This window comes from Bos javanicus, chromosome 12, assembly GCF_032452875.1.
Source record: "Bos javanicus breed banteng chromosome 12, ARS-OSU_banteng_1.0, whole genome shotgun sequence".
Classification (NCBI taxonomy): Eukaryota; Metazoa; Chordata; class Mammalia; order Artiodactyla; family Bovidae; genus Bos; species Bos javanicus.
In genome coordinates this window covers 85,915,273-85,936,731 of record NC_083879.1, presented here as the reverse complement: position 1 = coordinate 85,936,731, position 21,459 = coordinate 85,915,273, and the positions used below count along the sequence as shown (strand labels likewise).

Here is a 21,459-nt window from a genome sequence, read left to right as displayed (position 1 = left end):
GAAGGAATGAATATATAAATGGGAATTTTAATGAGGACACTTACCTAATTTCAGAGTATTTATATGCAAAATAGCAAAAAGGAGAAGAGAGGAACATGAAACGGACATGCCTGGGAGGTGTCATCCTAAGTGGTTAATGATAACAGACAGCAGTCACGGGGCTGCCCAAAGGTGACTCCTGGGAGAGGTGGTGTGATGAGACCCGGCCCTGCTCCACGCAGCCTGAATGTGCTGTGAGGAATCACCAGATGAACATGGAGGAGGCACACTCTTTAGTAGCCGGGCTGTCATCTTCAAGAGAGCCTCTCTCGTGGTCTCCTAGGACGTCCGAGGAGGCTCCAGGCTGAAGGAGCCTCGCGGCTCAGGGGGAGACGAGCTGAGCCGGGTCCTCCTGCCTCCGCTCCTCCCCGCCCTGCTCGCCTGGCCCCGGGCGGGCAGGGCCAGCTCTGCTCTTACACGCACGCCCGGCCTCGACCCAGCTGGCGCCGACACAGGGGCCTGCGTCTCTAACGGGTTCCCTGGCGGAGCACACGGGGCACCCAGGGCCCGAGACGGCGAAAGTGCAGTGGCCTCCTCTCCTCACAGGTCCTCTGACGGCCCCGAGGCCAGAAGCCCAGCACGAGCCTCTCCGGGCCACAGCACGGGCATCTCAGGGCTGCGCCCACGGTGCCGGAAGGGGCGGGCCCTCCCGCTTCCGGCTTCCGGAAGCACTGCGCCCGCCGGTTCACCGCCGCTCCACCGCGCGTTGGACGACTCGCTGCCCCTCCTCGAGGGGGCGTCGCCCTCTGACCCCACCCGGAGAGCCCCGGCTTCTCAGGACCCGCGTGGACACTCAGGACCACCTCCCGACCTCAGGGCCCATAACCATCACCCCGTCCTGGGCTCGGCTGTGGGCGCCTGCGGGCCGTCTCCCTGCCCCCTCCCCCGCCTGCCGCCCCGCTGGGGACGGTGTTTCCCGCGGGAGTTAGCAGCTGTGCCACCACCGCCGTGTCCCCGGGCGGCACGTCCTGCCCCGGCATCCCCGGGGGAGCTCTGGGTTTCGTCTATCTCACCCAGAGCCTGGCACGTGCAGAGGCTTCCTGGAAACCAAATCCTTCATTCAACAGAAAGGACTGGTTTCCGTGCTCCCTCAGGATGAAACTATGCGTGGGCTGTCGGGTCAGGCGGGGCTCCCCGCGGCCCAGGCATCTCCACAGCCTCGCCTGCTGCCCCTGTGACGCCCCAGACACCCCGGGCCAGTAGGCCCGGGCTGAGCATCCAAGCTCAGCCACTCGCTCTGGTCCCTCTCCATGTCCAGACGCCTCTGTGACCGGGAGACACGACGCCTCTCCCAGGGCGCCAGCCGGGCTCCAGAAGGAAGAGGCCCCCACGTCCCAGGTGGCTCAGCTGGTAAAGAATCTGCCTGCATTGCAGGAGACCGGGGTTCGATTCTTGGGTTGGGAAGATTCCCCTGGAGAAAGGAACGGCTACCCACTCCAGTATTAGGGCTTCCTTAGTGGCTCAAAGGGTAAAGAATCTGCCTGCAATGCAGGAGACCTGGGTTCAATCCTTGGGTCGGGAAGATCCCCTAAAGAAGGAAATGGTAACCCACTCCAGTACTCTTGCCTAGAGAATCCATGGACAGAGGCGCCTGGAGGGCTACGGGCCATGGGGCTGCAAAGAGTCAGACACACTGAGCAACTTCACTTTCACATTCACACTTTCACCACATGGAGGGGGCACAGAGCCTTCTGCCCTCAGAGTGACCTTTATCCTAAGTGTGTGCATGCGTGCTCAGTCACTTCAGTCGTGTCTGATTCTGTGACCCCAGGGACTGTAGCCCACCATGCTCCTCTGTCCATGCGATTCTCTGGAGTGGGTTGCCATGCCTTCCTCCAGGGCATCTTCCCTACCCAGGGATCAAACCCGCGTCTCTTGTGTCTCCTGCATTGGGAGGCAGGTTCTTTACCTCTACCAACAGACCCCCACTTAATTCCTAAAACCACACTATGGAGACGAGAGATGAGGATTCATTTTTAAAACCCACTTGCTTGCAACCTAGAGACAAGCACAAGAAAAGCCAGACTAGAAATCATCACGGGAGCGAAGGGAGAGTTTTGAGCCAAAGAAAACACTCTGACTTGAATTCTCTTCTTTGTGGAGAACGAACAGCAGCCTCTGTGTGGCTCGGACCCGGAAAGCTGCCACGTGCCGGCGGAGGCACGGCCACGCCCGTGTGCCCGCGGAGAAGGGGGCGCAGGCTGACTGCGTCGGGCGCTTACAGGCGCTGGAGCCAAATTAGGACTTATCAGCACGTTCATTATCTAAAAATAAACCAGCTTTTCTTTGCTTCATCAAAAGATCAGATTATAGAGTACGCCGCCTTACTTGGAGAATAAAGTGTTTTTATTCTTAGACAGTGAGGACAATGAGAACTGTTACATAACCTGTCAGCGTGTGGATGGGCCGGTTACGGAAGCGGGTTGTTCCCTCTGATGAGGGCTGTCTGGCTTCCCCGCTGTAGAGGGGCAGTGGATAGCCGCGGAGAACACACAGTCCCGAGATTTAGGATGCAAGACAGGGCGCGGCTCTTGCCAGTCTTCTAGACCGGTGGCTCTCTGCAGGATGGCCGCTTTCCCTCAGACACCCGAGACCAGGACTGGTACCCTCTCCACCCAATCTGCAGCCAAGGGGCCGCATTCTGTGCATTCACAGAGCAGGCCTGCCCCCCTCCCCGCGCCAGGGCGGGCGTCCTCCTGACCCCAGCGGGGAGCAGAGCTGAGCCCACCTCCCACCCAGGGAGGTCACTGTGGTGAGGAAGGGGTGGCCACACCGCACAACCGGAGGGACCAGCCGTCCCCTCCAACACCGGCCATCATCCCGGGGTCCCCGGAGTGCCCGTGCTCCAGGCCGGCTGGCTGCACCCTCGGGGGCCTTCACAAGCACCCTCGTGGCCCACAATCTGCTAGAACAAGTCACAGAGCTCAGGGAAGCACGACTCCCACGATCACAGGTTCAGGAAAACAAACGGATGCATCTCTTCCTTTCTAGCCAAGGCAGGCACACGAGATGGGGTGGGAGCGTCCACAGGTGGTGCAGCCCTGTTGTCAGGACACATCACCCCCTGCCTGGTCGACGGGGTCCCTGCCCGGGGCGCTTGGCTCAGCCTCAACCTCTGAGTGTGTGCGGTGGCTTCATCACAGACGTGGCTGAATCGCTGCCCGATCTCCAGCCTTCTGTCCTCCCAGAGGTCAGGCTGAGATCCAGGGCTGGTCTCTCTGTGGCCAGTCCCCCACCCGAGTCACCGTGTGGGTATGACCTAGGCCCAGCCCCCTCGCCCCATCACAAGACACGCCTATACTTGGGACACTCCATGGCTCAGCAGGGACCTCAGGCGCCAGGTCTCTCTTTGGGCTGAGGCCAGGTTCTCTACTACCCAGCTGGGTCCTGGTCAGGTTCCCCAGAGGAACAGAATCAGCCCGAGACCGACCGACTGACTGACTGACAGGAACTGGGGGCGGACACATCCCGAGAAGCGCCAGCAGCCCTGGCCCAGCAGAGTCTCTGCCGCCCGCGCCAGGCTGCGTCCGTCAGGCCCAAGACCGGGGCAGAGCCGTCTCAGCTTGACTCCGAAGCAGGAGAAAGATGATGTCTCGGTTCAAAGGCAGCCAGGGCGGGCATGAGGAATTCCCTCGATGGGAGGGTCAGCCTATTCCTTCCTCCTTCTGTTCAGGACGGACCGCAGAGGCCCACCCAGGGAAAGAATCTGCCCACCATGCGGAAGACCCGGGTCCCATCCCTGAATTGGGAAGATCCCCTGGAGAAGGGAATGGCACCCCACTTCAGTATTCTGGCCTGGAGAATCCCACAGACAGAGGAGCAGTCCACAGGGTTGCAAAGAGTCGGACACGACTGAGAGACACTTACACCTTCACCCTCACTAGGGAGGGGCTGTGGTCCCCTCAGTCCACCTTCCCCACCCAGAAACCTCATCCAGAAATATCCAGAATAACATATGACCGTGTCCCTGACACCCAGCGGCCCGTCAATCTGACATGTAAAATGGGCCAGGCCTGACTTCCCTGTGGGTCTGAGTGACCACCCGTCTTGAGCCGGCAGCCCACCCTGGGTGGGGGTGAGCTGGCACCGTGGGCTGCCTGGCCCAGGTTGGAACAAGCTGAGCGTTGAGAACGCAAGCTCCTGGGGCCCGGTCTCAGCTCAGGGGTTGCTCCCTCCTGAGGCAGAAAAACAAGCTTTGGGGACCCAACACAGAGCACAAGCATTTCAAAATACCTTTATTTTCTCTCACCGGTGGTCACTCTACAAAATATTTCGGCCGTTCCCCGGCCGCCCCACCGCGGTCAGAGTTTTCCTCCCGTCATCACTCAGCCTCTGTCTCGCGCCTCAGTCCTCTGTTTCCTCCTCCTCTGTTACTATGAGACTCGCTGGATTTAAAGATAAAACAGAGAGAAGTGGGTTTTGAGTGGGACTCTCGGCCACCCAAGGGGGAGACCCTCCAGGGCCTGTGGATGCAGCTGCAGGGATGCGATTCACTCAGAAGCGCGCTTGGCAGCTGGGTCTCTGCCTCCCCCACTGGGGTCTCTCCGCTGAGTCCTGGGGCCAGAGCCTCTGCAGCCCCCGAAGAGCACCCCCATGGGAAGTGAGCACCAAGCCTGCAGGCCCCCCAGGGCTGCAGCCAGGTCCCAGAGGACAGCCAGGCAGCCTGCTCGCTGCCCCTTGGGACAGTGAGAGCCCGAGGCTGACTCCCACCGACCACGGCCCAGGACAGCTGGTCACCGCGGCCACGTCTCCTGGAACCTGCCAGGGGCTCCGGCCAAAGCTGCCTGCCTGCGAGGGCAAGGGGCTTCCTGGGAACCAGCACGGGCAGGACGTGTCCCAGGCGGCGGTGCTCTGAGACTGCCGGCTTCCAGCCAGCTCCTGAGAGAGGTCAGCCCACCGCCCTGCGCCCCCTGCCTGCCAGGCCCGGGGGCAGGAAAGGGAGGACGCTGTGGACGGAAGCCATGCCACGGGCGGAGCCCACCTCACAAGCCCACCCTCCGGGTCGGAGAAGACAGATCGTGCTCCTGTTCAGGCTAGCAGGCGAGCAGCACACGCGGGGCCGGGGTGGAGGCCGAGGGTCTCTAGCAGAGGCGCTCTCGCCAGAAGTGAAGCCGGCTGGCCCGCCGCCTTACCGTCCTCCGGGCCGCTCTCCTTGGACTGCGGCCTCTCCACGCTCGGGGCCTTCGAGCCCGCCCCCGCGCTGCTGGGGGGCTGCGTCTCCACCTGGACGCTGGACTTGGCCGACACAGGCGCCTCCGTGGGGACTTCCTTTTCTCTCCGGCTCTCCTGGATGACTCTGATGGGCAGAGAGAAAAGGATGGGGACCCCGAGGGGCCGCCCGGCCTTCCATCGGGACACACCCGCAGCATCACAGCGTTCACGACCCTGCCCGCGGGTTTGACGGAGAAATGCTCTGTCGCCTCAGCTTTGTTTCACACAAGCTCCAGACTCACCGGGCGCGTGGCACCCAAGCTCCCACAGACACACAGGGAGCGGGCCGGGTGTGCGTGGGCCACGGTCACGGCCAGGCCGGGCCACAGAGGTGCCACCCGGCTCCACTTGGAGGAGGAACATGCTTTTTCCTCGCCGTCGTCTGGAGTGGTTCAACCAGCCTCACCGGCTTCCATTCACGGGACAGGGGCCGGGGGCCCGAGTGCAGGCTGCAGTCCGGCCCTGCCTGAGGACCTGTGGCAGCTGCGGGGCCTGGAGGGCGGGTCCTGACCACTAACACGCACCCCCGACGCATGCCTGAGCACAAGCCTGCCGCGCAACCGCGCAGGCCGAGGGTGGGGCCTGGCGGCCTGCAGACCGCGCTCACTGGCCGTGAGGCTGAGATGCGAGGAGCCAGGCTGGCACCAGCGTCCTTCAGTGCCGCTGGCATCAGCCCTGAGGGTGCTGGGCAGGAAAGCGCGCACCCTGGCCGGCTCATGCCCAAAGACGGCCCTCCTCGTCGCCCACACCGCAGCAAGTCTGGGAGCCGCCCGCCCACACAGCACCCTGTTCCTGTCCCCTCGGGCCCGCAGGTGAGGTTCAGAGAAGGAAAGCGCTGACCTGTAAATGATGGTGATGACAAAAGCCCCAGCGATGATCACGATCAGGGCGGAAAACACCTGCACGTAAGCTGGAAAACAGTTCCTGGGCGTCACTGCGGGCCAGCGTCTCCCCAAAGCCGCCTGCTTCCCAGCGGCGGCCACGCCCCCCGCCCGCCGCCGGCCACGCCCCCAGCCCGGCTTAGCCTCTGCCCCTTCCTCCCCCGGAAACGCATCCAAGGACCCGAGCTGGCCCTCGTGAGGGCCCCCTAGAACCGTCCCCTGAGGACAGTGATGGGGTGGGCCGTCCATCTGTCTGGATGTCTGTCCAAACATTCTGTCCATCTGTCCTCCAGAATCAGCAGCACCCAGCCTCCTGGGACCTGGGCTGCCCCCTGCCCTGGCCTCCCTCTGTCCTGGCCTTCCTGGAAATGGTCCCTCAGTACACAGGTCAGTTGTACCAAGACATTAGGAGGCGCTTTCAGGTGACAAATTGCACAGGTCTGACTGCAAATTTCAGTCTGACTCCTTTATCCATGAGGGGTGGCCACTGCCCCCAGTGGCTCCCACCTTCTCCAGACTAGCCCCCAAAGGAAGGCCCTGTGCTTCTCAAGGTGACTCAGGACAACCATGCCCCCCGAGTGTCCCTGTGCAGGAGCACCCCTTATGGGTGTGAACTCTCAGCCCTTGTCCACTCCTGGGAAGGAGAGGGAGGGAGGAGTTGGGCGACCCCCAGGCCTTCCGGGGCGGGGGGTGGTCCTCCACCTTGGGGGCCCTCTCAGTGCCCAGGCTCACAGGCGGGTCCAGGGGGCCAGCCTTCCCTACGGACTGATGCTGGGCCTCCTTCCGCCAGCCAGCTCGGGACTCGGACGACTGAAGGGCAGGACCCACGTCCCTGGGGCCTAGGAGCTCCGCGTGGAGGCACTTGGACCATCTCCCCCTGGTTCTGTCCCCGCGTTCTTGTGAGGCTCAGGCCAGGATTTTAAGGAGCGAGGCAGGCAGGTGGGCCTGCACAGTGCCCTATGCAAGGAGCTTGAGCCCTGACCCTGGCTGGGCCATCAGCATGCTCAGCTGGCCTCCTCGCCGACCCTTTACCCTTTCTCCAAGCAAGGGAGCAGCCGGCTGGCGAATGCCGACCCAACGTGTGACGTGACCTCTTCAGTCCCTCGCTTCCTCCTTCCTCTGAGCCGTCTGCCCCTGACCCAGTAACAGCAGCATCAGACAGCATCCTCGCTGGTGGTTCCCTGGGGCCGCGGGGTCCCAGATGTGAGGCTCGAGTCAGGAAATGGAAAGGGGCGACGCCACCCAGCGCGGTGAGCAGGGGCTGAGTATGCGGCAGGCTCTCACGAGCAAGTTCACAGGCAGAGGGCGTGGGGGTGCTTGGGGGCAGCCGCCGCCCCAGGACCATGACCGGCTGGGAGCTTCTTGCTGGAGGCGCCTCCTGGCAGTTGGCTTTTTTCTGTCCCCAATGCCTTGGCTGTGGAAAGGCGTTCCCCTGGGCTCACCTCCTCGCCTCCAGGACTATGATAACCTGCCTCATGTTTCTTACCCCCAGTATGAACGCAGTGGTGTAGACACTCCCGTGGTGACCTCTGAACTGGGCACTGCAGGGGGACGCGACCTCCAAGGTCAGGGTCACTGCGGCTGCAGCCCAGCTCATGGTCCGGCCGCTGGCCTCAGGGAAGAGCATCTCACAGCATCTCACAGCTGCGAGCTGACCTGTGGCGTGGAGCAGGCTTCTGTGCACACCCAGTGCTGCCCCGCAGCAGACTGAGAGCCTCAAAGCAGCTCGTCCAGCCCCGGGCTGGCCTCAGACAACCACCCCCTCCCGAAATCTTAAATGCGGTCTCGTGAGCCACCTAAGCCCAAACCACCCAGCCAAGCCTCTGAATTGCTGCTTAAAGCCATTAAGCTTGGTAATTCATCACCTGGTGATAGATAATACGGGGCAGTTCCTAGACCTCCGTGCAGTCAACGCGCTTTAAACGGTGTCGAATGAACGGAACTGAAACCAAGCCTAAGAGTGAATTAGGAGCTTCCAAGCGAAGAAGAGGAAGCCCCTGGGGCTCAGATGGTAAAGAATCCGCCTGCAGTGCAGGAGACAGGAGCTTCCAAGCGAAGAAGAGGAAGCCCCTGGGGCTCAGATGGTAAAGAATCCGCCTGCAGTCCCTGTGTCAGAAAGAGCCCCTGGAGGAGGAAATGGCGACACACACTCCAGTGTTCTTGCCTGGAGAATCCCATGGACAGAGGAGCCTGGTGGGCTACAGTCCACGGGGTCACAAAAGAGCTGGACATGACTGAGCAACTAAACCACCACCCAGGGAGAAGACAGCAGCCCACACGTTCTTGCATTCCCAGAAGCAGCTGTTCCTTAGTGTGATTTGTGTCCCGTTTCATGAAAGAAATTCAGAATCTATTTGTGTCCTGGTTTATGAAAGGGATTCAGAATCTAAATGTAAGTGGATCCCTGTTAGAGAGACACGCGGATTTAGTTGGTTAAAAGTTTTAGTTTTCAACTGTCGGTTGTATCTTCGGTATCTTGGTGCAAGTACTTTTCTTTCTTGAGGTCGAGCTCTTGAAGGCAGAGACTGAATCTCAATGATTCTCTCTGCACAATCTCCAGCCAGCATCCATCAGTGGCAAGCAATATGTGCGATTTATCATATAACACATATTATGATTGATCACTCAGAAACAGCAGCAATTGAAAAAATATCTTGGCAAAGCCTCCCCCAGATAGTTAAACAAAAGTTTTGAAATTGTCTCAGCAAGTCCCACAAAGAAACTGAAGTCACATACTTAGAGGAAAAAAAAATGACAGGTTAAATGGTGTACCCGAAACTCAAGCTGAAGACTGAAAGCAAGTCATTCTCCTTGAGTCCCCATTTCTTTCTCAAAGATCTAATGCTAATTCCCCAAGTTCACGTTCTTAATAATACAGATTATGCCATAACACGAAGTGCACTTCAAACCAGCCAATTTAAGAAGTTGGTGAAAGGTTTTCATAACATGGAATTATGAGCACAAAGAGCTCATAATACCCTGTCACGGAACACTACAACTTACAGCACAAAGGTTCACGTGCCTCTTAAACGAGAAAATGTCAAAGAAACGAAAAGTACCGAGGGCACGGTGAGAGCCCAGTGCAGGGCTCGCTGCCCAGGCTCTGCCCACAGACGGGCCACGCTCGCAAACTCGAGGGAAGTCGGAAGAAAGGCCCAGCCCACACGACTCGTGTGTTATAACCAAAAGGATGGAAAGAGGCTCAGTCCTCGCCTCCATGCAAAAAATGACATACCCACTTGTAGAACAATGAGCCCTCTTCAAGGACAGAAAATTCCTGGGTTTGTGTTCTTTTCTAGGTTCCTTAGAGACACTAGTAATTTAGGTGCTGAAAAGAATAAGGCTTATTTTTCAAATAAGTGATAGGTGATGGTACCAATTTACACTATGTCTCAAATACAAACATTTACAAGTGGCCAGCTCCCACCACGAAATTCTGATGAGAAGATGCTCAGAGACGGAACAGATGAAAGAAGAAAAAGCATCAGCTTGAGTTTCTGTTCTCTCGCTGGCTGCGATCTTCCTTGAATGATCCGTGTCATTGCTTCATGCTATTAGGGCTCCATTTCATTAGGATGTGAGCACACAGGGGCCAAAACGACGAACCGATGCTGGGAAAGACTGAAGGCAGGAGGAGAAGGGGACGACAGAGGATGGCATCACCCGCTCAGTGGACATGAGTTTGAGCAAACTCCAGGAGTTGGTGAAGGACAGGGAAGCCTGGCGTGCTGCAGGCCATGGGGTCGCAGAGTCAGACACGACTGAGCGACTGAACAGCAGCAGTGATCTGTCCTGGGACTTGACCTGGGAATTTAATGTCTTTTGCATCTTTATATATAGAAGATTGAAGAGCAAACCCACTACCCTTGGGTGTTAAAGTTTCCTGCTTTTAGGAGCTTCCCACGGTACACGTCTCAGAAAAACTAAGCCGCATATGGGCTTAGGACACCAACATCCTCTAAGAAGAGAAACTCCATGATGGAGACAAAGTGAGCCAGACTGGCTGCTCTCCACATAGTGAGATGTGTCCAACCACCAAAACCGCAAAACGGCAACAAAAGGATGGAAAATGCCAGAAGCAGCAAATTACGGTCGGCTGGAAGCAATCAGAGGCGACTGTCGAAACCACAGCGGCTGACGTGGTTGACAGCAGCTCGGGGCAAACAACAGGCTGAGCAGAAAGCTTCGCGGGAAAGCCTGGGGAGCGGTCGTCTCCAGGGAGACTCGGAGAGCTGTGATGCAGCCCTCGGAAGGCAGGGAGCAGCCCTAGGAGAGCAGAGGCGGTCCCAGGCTCACCCTGCTGGCTGAGCTTCAGGTTCCGTGCAAGCAGGAAGCGGAGACTAAGGCAGAGCTGGGGACCACCTGGGTGACACGGGGTCCCGACCCACACACAGGGCCCTTGGCGGAGACTGGGAGATGATTATTTCCGGGCATCTACAGAGGATTCTGTCCAGATACTAGCTGACCACTAGGCTAACCAAAGAGAGTCTTCAGTGAGCTTCAAAGAAAACAGACGCTACAGAATCCACTTAGAAAAGTACTGTTAGACAATGACCCAGCCCCAGCGAGAGGTTTAGGAGGCAGGGGAACCTGGTTTTCAGAGTCACCACATTATATAATTTAAATGTCTGGTTTTCAACAACAACAAAAAAGATATGACACATGCAAAGTAACACGAAAATATGGCCATTGTACATGATATGAAAAAGGCCATCAATAGAAATGGTCTCTCAGGAAGCCCAGATATTAGGCTTACTGGGCAGAGACTTTATTTTAAACAGGCTCAGAGAACTAAAGGCGGCCATATCTGAAGGACAGAGTATGAGAATGATGTCTCACCAACAAAAAGAGAGAAATTATTTAATTAAAAAAGGAACCAAATAGAAATTCTGAGGTTGAATGTATAATCCTGGAAACTAAAGTCTCACCAGAGGAGCAAACTGGTCGATTTCAGCCACAAAAGAAAACAGTCGGCAAAGCCAAAGATAGGTCCACCAAGAGCGTGCGGTCTGAGGATCAGAGAGAAACAGAGTCAGGACGAATTAACAGGGCCTCAGAGATCCTGGGACACCAGCCCAGTCGTGTCCAACTGTGCGACCCCACGGCCTGCAGCACGCCAGGCCTCCCTGTCCATCACCAGCTCCCGGAGCCCACGCAAGCTCATTCGTGTCCATCACGTCGGTGATGCCATCCAACCACCTCAGCCTCTGTCGCCCCCTTCTCCTTCTGCCTTCAATCTTTCCCAGCATCAGGGGCTTTTCCAATGGAGTGTCCCAAATATACAGCCTCTTTTCTGCCTCTTTTTTGAGCCAAACTGATGCCTCTTTTGACCTAAGTACCAAATCTTCACCCCACGGGAAGACACTGCTCCCCATTTGACTGAACCCAGATCTTGCCAATGCTTTAGCTTCTTGAACTGTTTTGCCTAGAACATCACTTTCTTGAAGGCGCTGGAGTGACGTTTTAAGTGGGACTGCCTGCCCCCTGGGGCAGTGGCTTCCCAGCTCCAGGAACCAGAAGGCAGGTCTTGGGGGTGGGGGGCTGAGCCCCCCTGGGACCAGAGAGGAGACCTGGCGGGCCGCAGAGCACAGCATGCCCCCCGGGGGGCAGGGGCCTGGGATACATTTCCCAAAGCGTCCGAGCTGTTGAGGGTCCGCAGCCAGTGCCCGGGGCTCTTTCCTGCGTCTGATGAGGCCTCCTGCAGACTGCCTGTTCCCGAGACCGTGTGCCCTTCCCCAAAGTCCTCAAGCCCTCACCCCTCCTTCTAAAAGGGAGGCATACGGGCCAGGAAAATGCATGTACCACCAAGTGGAGCTTGAGGGCTCAGAGACACTAATCCAGATGAGCAGAGGCAGAAAATCCAGAGAGCGCCGTGGCAGCGTCCCTTGGGGTCCAGGCTTCGTGGCTCACCTCCTCCTCCCCACTCCCCACCTGCTTCAGGCCACCCCCCGAGTCCTGCTTCCCGGGGTGCCCTCCACACTGCCTGGCCTGGGGGTGTGGCCACTCCCCGGCTCAGGCCCCCACCCTCCCGGGCATCCCTGCCAGTCTCACCCTGACCCCCAGGTCCGTCCCCGGGCTCAGGATGGGGAGCAGAGCTGTGTCGGGTTGACGTCTTATTCTGACCCTTGACGGTGGCCCGTCCTGGGCCCTTGCGGCCGCGACCCCCACTGGGTCAGGTGTGTCCCTGCGCACCGTGCAAGGGGCCCCGGCCCGAGCCAGCTCTTTCTGTGGACCCAGGGGCTCCAGCTCAGCCTTCTACGCCCCCAGGATGGAGGGAGCTCAAAGAAACCCCTGCAGTAGCGCGTAAGCCCTCCAGGCAGTGAATGTTCCCCGTGGCTGAAGGCCCCCAGCCAGCCCCTCCAAGCACTCTTTTCTGGGTGGCACCAAGCAGGGTGATGTGGCCAGGGGACGTGGAAGGAGGCCCGTCCAGCAAGGGGGACCGGGGCGAGGCGGGCAGGCCGTCCCAGGCCCGCAGGGCTCTGCCACCCCAGGCCCGCGGGGGCTCTGCTGTCCCAGGCCCGGGGGGGCATACTCACTGGGCACAGCCTTCTCGTAGCAGATGCCTTTATAAAAGCAGCAGCCAAGCTCCTTGCAGCGATCCCTGCTGACGTTGTAGTCACATATGTCGTACAGCGGGATGTCGCACACTGCAAAGCAGACATAAGGAGGGCATCCCCTGCGGCTGCAGCCCCCGCGGACTCCGAGGAGTGCAGGGCAGGGACGCGCGGTGGGTTTTGCTATGGTCTTCGCTGCGTGTCACACAGACCTCACTCTGAGAGTCCGATCTGGAAAGAATGCAATTTCTGAACAAATTAGCGTCAAGTTAATTACACAGGATAACGCGGGGTCCTCCAGTGACTAAGAACTAACGCATCTCGGCAAGAGCTCGCCAGGCTCCGAGCTCCACAGAGAGACCAGGAATGAAGGTCTGACACCATGGGCGCTGGGAGCTGGGGCAGGAAGTGTTCCCAAGTCAGGTGTAAGCACAGGGTGTGTGAAAGCGATGATGCCGTGGGTCATTTCAGAATTCAGAAGTCCTCTGAGAAGGACAGAGCTCAGGGCCCGGGGCCGCGTGAGCTGCACGGACGGGCAGGACCCTCAAGGGCCACGGCCGCCCCACTGGTCCCCTCCCCGCCCTCCTCCGGTCTGGCTCCTGCAGTCGGGAGTCCTGCATCCTGGTTCCCAGAGGTGAAACCTGGGCTTAGAAAGAGTCCAGAACCAGACGTGTGCCTCGGGTGTGAGAGCCGCTCACGTCCTGCGGGCCTGCATCAGGGCTGCCCAGACAGACAGGTGGCGGGGGCTCCCCAGATAGAAGGGAGGGGGTTGGAGGGGGCGGGTTCCCCAGACAGAGGTGGGGGACAGGCTCCCCAGACAGACCTGGTGGGGGAAGGATCCCCAGGGACAGGCTCCCCAGACAGATGGGGGGATCAGGCTCCCCAGACAGACCCAGGTTGGGGGGCAGGCTCCCCAAACAGATGGGGGAGGAGGGCTCCCTGGACAGCCCAGGTGAAGGAGGTTATCAGGGTACCCCGTCCCAGGCAGAGAGCCTCCTGTGGGGGGAAGCCCACTCGGGACATCCCTGGGAAACCAGATGTAAGCCATCTTAGGGGGTCTCCTTTATGTCCAGTCTCCACGGCAGTGAAGCGAGGGTTTGGGGACGCCAACAGCTCTGACCTGGCCTTCCTGCCTTGCTGCTGCTGCTGCTAAGTCACTTCAGTCCAGCCTTGGGACCCTCTCTGACCCCACCTCGGCCCGCGGCCCTGCCCTCCAGCTCAGGAGCGCCCCGCCCTCCCAGTGTGGAGGCCGGCCCCCGGGTCCCTGGGCACGCTGCGGCGAGTCCTCCGAGGGGCCCCTGGACGGGTCACTCGATGGAGAAGGGAGAGGTGTGGGCGTGGTTGGAAAGGCCCGGCCCTCAGGGCCCCTCGCTGTCCGCGTGTCCCCCGTTGTCGGGGATGCACAGTCCCCGCCCACCCCGGGCCGGGCCGGCCGCCGCCCCTGCAGGCTAGCTAGTCACCTGCAAATTTCTTCAGGAGGTGCGAGGGGGACTTCTTGAACTCGGGCGCATATCTCATCGTAGCAGCTGAAGGAGGGCCGAGGGGTCACGGGAACCTGGGGAGAGAGCTGGTCAGTGCGGGGCCCCGGCCTGGCCGGCACGGGACGGGGGCGGCCAGCGGGGGCCCGGGCCCACCTGGCAGGCATGTCCTGGCCGAGCCCCGGCCACGCGCCTCACGACACGCTCCACGTGCACAGCAGCGCTGGGACCAAGCAAAGGACTGCCCAGCGCCCCACCCACCTCGGCACCGGCCAGGGCAGGCCCGCCTGCCGGCTGTGACGTCACACAGGCCCCGTGACGTCACACAGAGGCCGAGCGGGGGGAAGCGGCCTGCGGACCCCGCCCCGAGCCCCTGCCTGCACGACGCCCGTCCCGCTGCCCAGCCAGTCTCCTCTGCAGAACCCGGTCCCGCAAGGCTGAGGCCCCGAGGCCCTGGGGCGAGGCAGGCCTGGTGAAGCTGAGAGCCCTGGAGGACCCGGCGTGCCTCTGGACGGCACGCAGTTCAGTTCAGTTCAGTTCAGCCGCTCAGTCCTGTCTGGCTCTTTGGGACCCCGTGAACCACAGCACTCCAGGCCTCCCTGTCCATCACCAACTCCTGGAGTTTACTCAAACTCATGCCCATTGAGTCAGTGATGCCATCCAACCATCTCATCCTCTGTCGTTCCCTTCTCCTCCTGCCTTCAATCTTGCCCAGCATCAGGGTCTTTTCAAATGAGTCAGCTCTTTGCCTCAGGTGGCCAAAGTATTGGAGCTTCAGCTTCAACATCAGTCCTTCCAATGAACACTCAGGACTGATCTCCTTTAGGATGGACTGGCTGAATCTACTTGCAATCCAAGGACGGCAGGCGAGGGGAGGCCAGAGACCAAGCAGGAGCAGGCAAGCGGGTCACGCGGGGCTTTGGCCTTCACACGGCGTGAAGCCAGGCGACAGAAGAGGGTCTGTGCAGAGCAGAGTGAGCTATCTTCACAGCGTCGTCTGGAAGGACCGTCAGGAGGCAAGAGGCAGCCTGGGATAACATGATCACCCAGGGAAAATTAAACGAGGGCCACGACCAAACACGTTTCGTGTTGTTTTAATTACAGTCGGTGACTGGTAGCCCGACAGGACTTGGCAGGAGGGGAAACCAGGCTGGAGGGGCGGGCCCTGGGCTCCGAGTGGACAGGCAGGCTAGCACAGGTGCAGTCCGGCTGGGACTGCGGTCCCCAAGAAGCTGCAGGGCGGGCCCTGGATGGAGCGGCCTCGGTGCGTGGGTAACAGGGGGTGCGGGTGGGAGAGGGGGTGTCAGTGTCGAGGGGAGGGGGGGACAGAGGGGAGGGTGACCCAGAGGAGGACAGAGAGGAGGGAACGGTCGGAGGATAAAGAGCAGCTCCGGCCCAGCGGGTGAGGACAGGAGGGAGCAGGAAGGCAGGCCGAGGGTGGACGGGAGGCTCACGCGGGGAGCCACAGCCCGCGGGGAGCAGGTGCCGAGTCCAGGGAAGCTGAGGTCACTGGAGGTCAGGGCCAGATGTGACGAGGCGCAGGGAGCCCCGGGGAGGGGAGCAGGCAGTCGGTCGGCCGGGGCCGGGTCAGGGCCTCTGGGGCGGGACCGCCTTGACCAGCGCCTGGCGGAGCACCGAGCTCGCCCCCGCTCTTGTGAGATGAAGAGGCTTTGCTCCCCCGCCCCCCTGACCACGAGACCCAGCCTCTCTCACCCCGCTTTCCTCACCTGAAAGCAAGGTGATGATACACACACAGGCACAAGACTGTCCCGTGCTGGGTGCCCAGCAATGAGCCCACGTCCAGGGGCTCGGAGGGTCAGGCTGGGCATCCGGCAGTGCCTGGGGCCAGGCAATCCCTTATGTCCAGTGGCGCCCAGGGCCACGCTGCCATCCACTGGGTGTAGCTCAGGCATCTGGAGTGTATGGTCCAGGGTCCACAGCATGCCATCAACCCAGGGAGACCCCTGGCACCATGAGCAGGCACCCCCACCCTCCCAGAGGGGTCTCTAAGCCACCCCAAGCCCAAATTTGCCTCTGGACACGTCCCGTCCATGGAATCTCACAACACGCAGACTTCGGTCTGGTGTCTCCCACCTGCCGCGTTCAGGATGCACCCAGGGTGCATGGGTGCCAGACCACCCCCTTCACGGCCCGACAGCCCTCCACGTGGCAGACCTTCTGCTGATCCGTCCGTCCACTGATGGACATCCGGGCTGTCCCACTTCTTTGCCCGCTACGTGTAACACCGCTGTGGACGTCCACGTGTGGGTTTTGTGTGCACGTGGGTTCCCACCTCCCTCGGCCACGGCCTCCCTGGGTCAGGCAGTGGCTCCAGGCTCAGGTTCTGAGCGGCCGGGCTGTCCCCAGAGTGGCCACGCCAGTTCACACTGCTGCCAGGAGTGCTGGCAGCCAGGTACCCTCCTGGGAACTGACTTCACACCACCGTGCAGCAGGTTCAAGTTCACCGATGGACCAGCTTCCCGGGAAGCAGTGGGCGAGGTCACATGCGGCTGTGCGAGGGCTGGGTCAGCACAGGGAAGCCGGGGAGGTGAGGGCGCTCAGGAGACACTGCCAGGGCAGGGCCGAAGTGCTGGCTCAGGCGGGTGGGGTGGGGGGCGGGGTCACCACAGCGCTGGCAGGACCCAAAAAGAGCAGACAGACCATCGTCCCCCTCTGCCCGGGGATCCCAGGGTCTGTTGCCCACTTTCCTGACCGGCCAGGCCGGCCTGCAGGGGTCCACGGGGAGCTCACGCGGGCCTGGGCTGGCATCTCCTGTTATTGGCCGAGCCTTTTCCTTTGTGACGCGATTTTAGCCGAGAAGAAGACGCGGTCTGTCCTGGACCCAGAGGTCTTCCCGTGGGAACCGTGGGAGCCGCCCTGGCTTCTCTCAAACAGAAGACGCTCCTCCCTGGTCAGTGCCAGGGAGGGGAGGGTGGGTAGCTGGGAACCTATCCACATGCAGGTGGCCTCTGCGAGGGGAGGTGCCCCAGGCCAGCGAGGGGACAGGCCAGTGCTGGAGCTGAGTCCACATCCCCCGGGGACAGGTCGAACGGTATCTCCTGGAAAGTCCATTCCAGTCCTGACCTCGAGTACCCGTGCACGCGCCCCCGACTGAAGCTGGGCCTTTGCAGACGCCGTTGGTTTGAAGTCTAGCCCAATGTGACAGGCGTCCCTCCAGGGAGAGGAAACAGAACCACAGGAGGAGGGCCCAGAGTGGACAAACGGACTCATGCCAACAGAGGCTGAGCCCGAGGCCCCGGGACATGCCACCACGGGGGCTGGAAGCGGACCCCCAGGGCCAGGCCTCCAGAGGGACATGCCGCAGACACGTGGGCTCCAGCTTTCAGGCCCTGGGACCCTGAGATGAGGCTCTGCCGTCAGAACCCGCCCAGTTCGCCGCCCCTGCCACAGCGGCCTCAGGAAACCAGCGCCGTCATCCGTTTTGCTGGACAGGAACCAGGGGAGGGAGCCTCAGACTCTGGCAGACTCTAACCCGGCTCTTACGGGAGAAGACAAACCCAACGGCAGGGGGTCAGAGGTGGGGGCCTGGGTGCCCTCGTGCACCCCACCCTCCCAGCCCAGGACAGCAGTCCCACGGCTGACCACAGGGACCCCCCCAGCATCCACTCCTGCAGGGGCGCCAGGCGCAGGGGCATCCCAACTTCACCCCTCTTCCACTTCGGTGCCAACCATGTTCGTTCACAAGTAAAATCGAGTTAAATACTGCATCTAAGACAGAAACTTAAATGGGGTGACCGCAGCCCCGACGGAGCCCAGACCAGCGCCCAGCGGTGTGAGGAAAAGGCGTCTCAGTCGTCCCTGGAGGTCCAGTGGCCAAGACTCCATGCTCCCAAAATGCAGGGGGATGGGTTCGATCCCTGGTCAGGGAACTAAGCGCCCGCACACAGCATGGCGTGACCAAACAAAAAAAAATTTTTAAACTGAGCCAGAGGCGTGTTGGCACCACCTGCACTCGAGGAAGCCTTCCCAAGGGCAGACGCACCGCCACGTGCCTCCCTAAGGTCTGACCCAGAGATGACGACAGGGGTGCCTGGGCCGTCTGACAGAACACGTCCTCGAACGCGGAGCCCCGGGCCCTGACCCCCATGCCGTCAGCTCCGTCCTCTGTGGCGGAAGCTCCGTGAGGGGAGAGGGGCGGACGTCCTGGGAACACTGCCCCCCAACCTGGCCTGGCTGCTCCCCAAACACCTGCCTCCTCCAGCAGGACGGAGTGGAGGGAAGGGCGAGGCCACCTCCTCCTGCCACGCGACTCTGAGGGGCCCACAGGGTCCAAGGAAAGGCGTCTGCCGTCCACCAAGCCCCACACGGGGTCGACCTGGACCTCCTGGGGTGAGAGCCTTCAGCCCCCAGACGGCAGTCTTTCCTTCCCATTTCCTTCCCCCAGACTTGTTCTCATTTTTCATGGGTGCTAAATCGCTTCAGTCGTATCCGATTCTGTGACCCCATGGACCATACCCACCAGGCTCCTCTGTCCACGGGACTCTCCAGGCAAGAGCACTGGAGTGGGCTGCCGTGCCCTCCTCCAGGGGACCTCCCCGACCCGCAGATGGAGCCTCCATCTCTTTCGTCTCCTGCATCGGCAGGCAGGTTCTTTACCCCCAGTGCCACCTGGGAAGCCCTTTTCCCAGACTTTGTTTTCTAACTTATCTTCAAATATTCCCAAACTCTAGATTTTAAACATAAATGTGATATTTTCCAGCATCAAAAATTCACACCAGAATTTTAAAATACAAAAAAAAAAAAAACCAACCAAACAAATCCAGAAGGATAAAGGTAACACACACACATGCAAAAAAAAAAAAAAACCACAGCCAATGAAGTGATGTGTTTGTAACATAAGAAAAATAGTCAGTTTAATAATAATTACAACAGAGCATGAGTAGTCAAGACCAGGACACCGGGGGTCGTTCGTGGACCACCCCCACGGCTGTGAAAGGGGGCCCTGCGCGTCCTACGGAAACACGGGTGTGGGCACCGGGGCCCGTGGGGAGTCCGCGAGGATCGCTCAACCTGCTGCAGAGCACGCCTCCACAACAGCTCTGGTCCGTCCCCTCCCGCCCGGGCAAGGACGTGGCTCCGTCTCCTCGTCCGTGGAAGGTGGGGCAGAGGCGACTCCAGCAGGCAGACGGCCCCTTCCTGACGTCCCCTGGGACCCCAAGCTCCTCGAGGGTACCCCAAGACACGGGGGCAGTCCACTGACAACAGGGCAGGTCTGTAGGAAGAACTGCTCAGATGCATCGTCTCTTCTCCCTAGAAACCTTAGTAAAAACCCTGGGGCCCGGGAAGGATGCGTCACACAAGCATGTCAACGGCCACCCCTTGGGAGGAGGGCTGAGAACACATGTGTGCCCCCTCGAGGCTCAAGTCAGCAGTTAAGGCAGGTTCTGTGGGCGCCCCGTCGGGCTGAGGGCGGCGGCACCACCCGCAGCAAGTGCTGGAGAGTCAGGTGAGGACGTGGTTCCTGAGTGAGAATTCGCTTGAGACAGCAAACTCCAGCACACGCGATCGGATTGTTTCCCACCACGAGGTCTCACGCCTCACCAGAGGGCCTGCTTTGAGAACGGGGCTCACCAAACACTCCCAGGGCCACCTTCCCCAGCCCTGCCGCTAACCAAGAAAACAAAACGCAAGCACAGGCAGCCGGCAGCTCCCATTACAAGGTCAAGGCCGTCAAGGCCCCAGCCTCCCCCGAGCAGGGGAGGCTGAGGGCGGGGCCGAGGCGGACCGGGCGCCCAGATGAGCAGCTGCTCCAGCTCAGGGGCGTCCGGCCGACGCAGACACAGGAGCGCATGTCACAGTCGCGTCTGATGCCACACAGGCATTTCTGAGACGCCCCTGATCCAGGGGCTGGGGCTTGGGCTTTTAGGGACACGACACTTATCCTCTCCAAGTTCATCTCACTTTACAAATGACCTCTTCAGAAGAGCGGGGCGGAGGAGCAGGTCCCGTGAACTGGCTGGACCCCGGGCGGGGCTCTAGGCACGAGGACTGGGCCCCTCCTACGGGCCCTGGCCATCTGGACTTGGCGTGGGGGGCCTGGTCTTGACCCCCACTCCTTGGGGAGTCTCGCGTGTTCTATTGCTTGATTTGTGCATAAACAGTTCAGACACTGCCTCCTCAGTGAGCACAGAAGGCCTGCCCGTGCCCGACGGGAAGACAGGTTTTGGGGTCAGAGTGGCCTCACGCAGAGAGGCCACCTGCGCCCAGCAGTGCGTCCTCACGGGCTGCAGCAACGTGCAATAAATAACACACTTTATTTACAGGCTTCAGGGAGCTGCTCCTTCTGGGAGGACGGGACCATGCACCTGGCCGTTACCAGGCCAGCCCCAGCCAGGCACCCTCCGCCATGCACGTGCTCACACGAGGTGGGCGTACACACAGCTGTCACGGGGCCCAGGGGCAGCAGACGTGGTTCCCGGGTTCGGGGCTGAGGCCAGGCCCCGGGTTCAGCCCCAGTGCTGCACGTGGACCGCGACCCCGCTCGACCGGGAGCCTGGAGGGTAGACGGGGCCCCTGCAGGTCTAAGCAGGTGAGCCACAGGCAGACACAGCGGGCGGTGTTTCTGGAGCACCGCAGCCCAGCAGGCACCCCCAGAAACACCTATGTGTCTGCAGCCTATGGTCCCCACGAGCGGTGAGCCCCAGGGCACGGGAGCAGAGAGGTTGAGTGCAAAGGGCCTGCGGCCCAGCAGTCAGCCCAGATGGAACCACCTCTCTGCGTTCAGAACGGGGCATTTACAGGGAACGCACACCTAACATTGACACGTGTTCACTCGGAGCCCGCAAGTCCAGACACCGTCACCGCGCTTACTGCAGAACGAGGTACTGGGTGTGGGGGGGACGCGGTCTGGGCTCAGCCTGGAGCTCACGGCCGCCTGGCTGCAGTCTCCACGCACGGCCCCGCCCGCAGCCTGAGCGTCAGGGGCGGGGGTCGAGGGGCTCCGGCTCAGTCTCGGAACCGGTCTTAACGAAGCACCAGGACGCCCCTCAGAGGTTCGTCTCATCCCAAGCAGGGTCGTTCATGTTCTTGAGAACCTTCCTCACCAGCTTCTCCAGGTCTTTGCGGGCTCTCTGCTCCTCCTCCAGAGACTTCTTCATCTTCTTGTTGTCCTGCGGGTGAAGCAGACCGTAGGAGGTTAACCGCCATTGGCACCAAAAGGGACCCCTCCCCAAGGAGATGGGGCCCTGCTGAAGGAGCCCGCCCTGCACCACGGCCAGGGGCATGGCTGATGGGGCCCCCAAGGGTCTCAGACGCAGGGCAGCTCCTGGCAGATGG

General features: G+C 60.6%; 2 protein-coding genes and 1 long non-coding RNA gene across 8 annotated transcripts in view; 1 reads left to right on the top strand and 2 right to left on the bottom strand.

Annotated features, from left to right (window-relative positions):
* The first annotated feature begins 544 nt into the window (after window positions 1-544).
* Window positions 545-2,339, top strand: LOC133258620 (uncharacterized). The gene is made up of 2 exons (XR_009740104.1): window positions 545-1,389; window positions 2,042-2,339. It is a non-coding gene; the product is annotated as an uncharacterized LOC133258620 (long non-coding RNA).
* Window positions 2,340-4,257: 1,918 nt separating this feature from the next.
* Window positions 4,258-14,463, bottom strand: TEX29 (testis expressed 29). The gene is made up of 6 exons (XM_061435395.1): window positions 14,320-14,463; window positions 14,146-14,240; window positions 12,668-12,778; window positions 6,091-6,160; window positions 5,172-5,335; window positions 4,258-4,424 (listed from the first exon to the last, which is right to left on the bottom strand). The coding sequence occupies exons 2-6, from the start codon at window positions 14,201-14,203 to the stop codon at window positions 4,384-4,386; spliced, it is 444 nt and encodes a 147-aa protein (XP_061291379.1). The 5' UTR covers window positions 14,204-14,240; window positions 14,320-14,463; the 3' UTR covers window positions 4,258-4,383.
* Window positions 14,464-19,004: 4,541 nt separating this feature from the next.
* The window catches only part of ARHGEF7 (Rho guanine nucleotide exchange factor 7), a 102,310-nt gene continuing 99,855 nt past the window's right edge, over window positions 19,005-21,459 (bottom strand). For all 6 annotated transcript variants that reach the window (XM_061435387.1, XM_061435386.1, XM_061435393.1 and 3 more), the window contains one exon: window positions 19,005-21,293. In XM_061435387.1, coding sequence (XP_061291371.1) covers window positions 21,171-21,293 — 123 coding nt within the window. In that variant the 3' untranslated portion in view covers window positions 19,005-21,170. The remainder of the gene's footprint in view (window positions 21,294-21,459) is intronic.

What these genes read in the sequence shown, in the direction of transcription:
- TEX29 (XM_061435395.1), bottom strand. Translation starts at nt 14,203, where the DNA reads ATGAGATATGCGCCCGAGTTCAAGAAGTCCCCCTCGCACCTCCTGAAG. An exon ending in CTACGAGAAGGCTGTGCCCA is followed by an intron (nt 6,161 to 12,667) that starts GTGAGTATGCCC and finishes ACTGTTTTCCAG; the next exon opens with CTTACGTGCAGGTGTTTTCC. An exon ending in GGAGAGCGGCCCGGAGGACG is followed by an intron (nt 4,425 to 5,171) that starts GTAAGGCGGCGG and finishes CTTTAAATCCAG; the next exon opens with CGAGTCTCATAGTAACAGAG.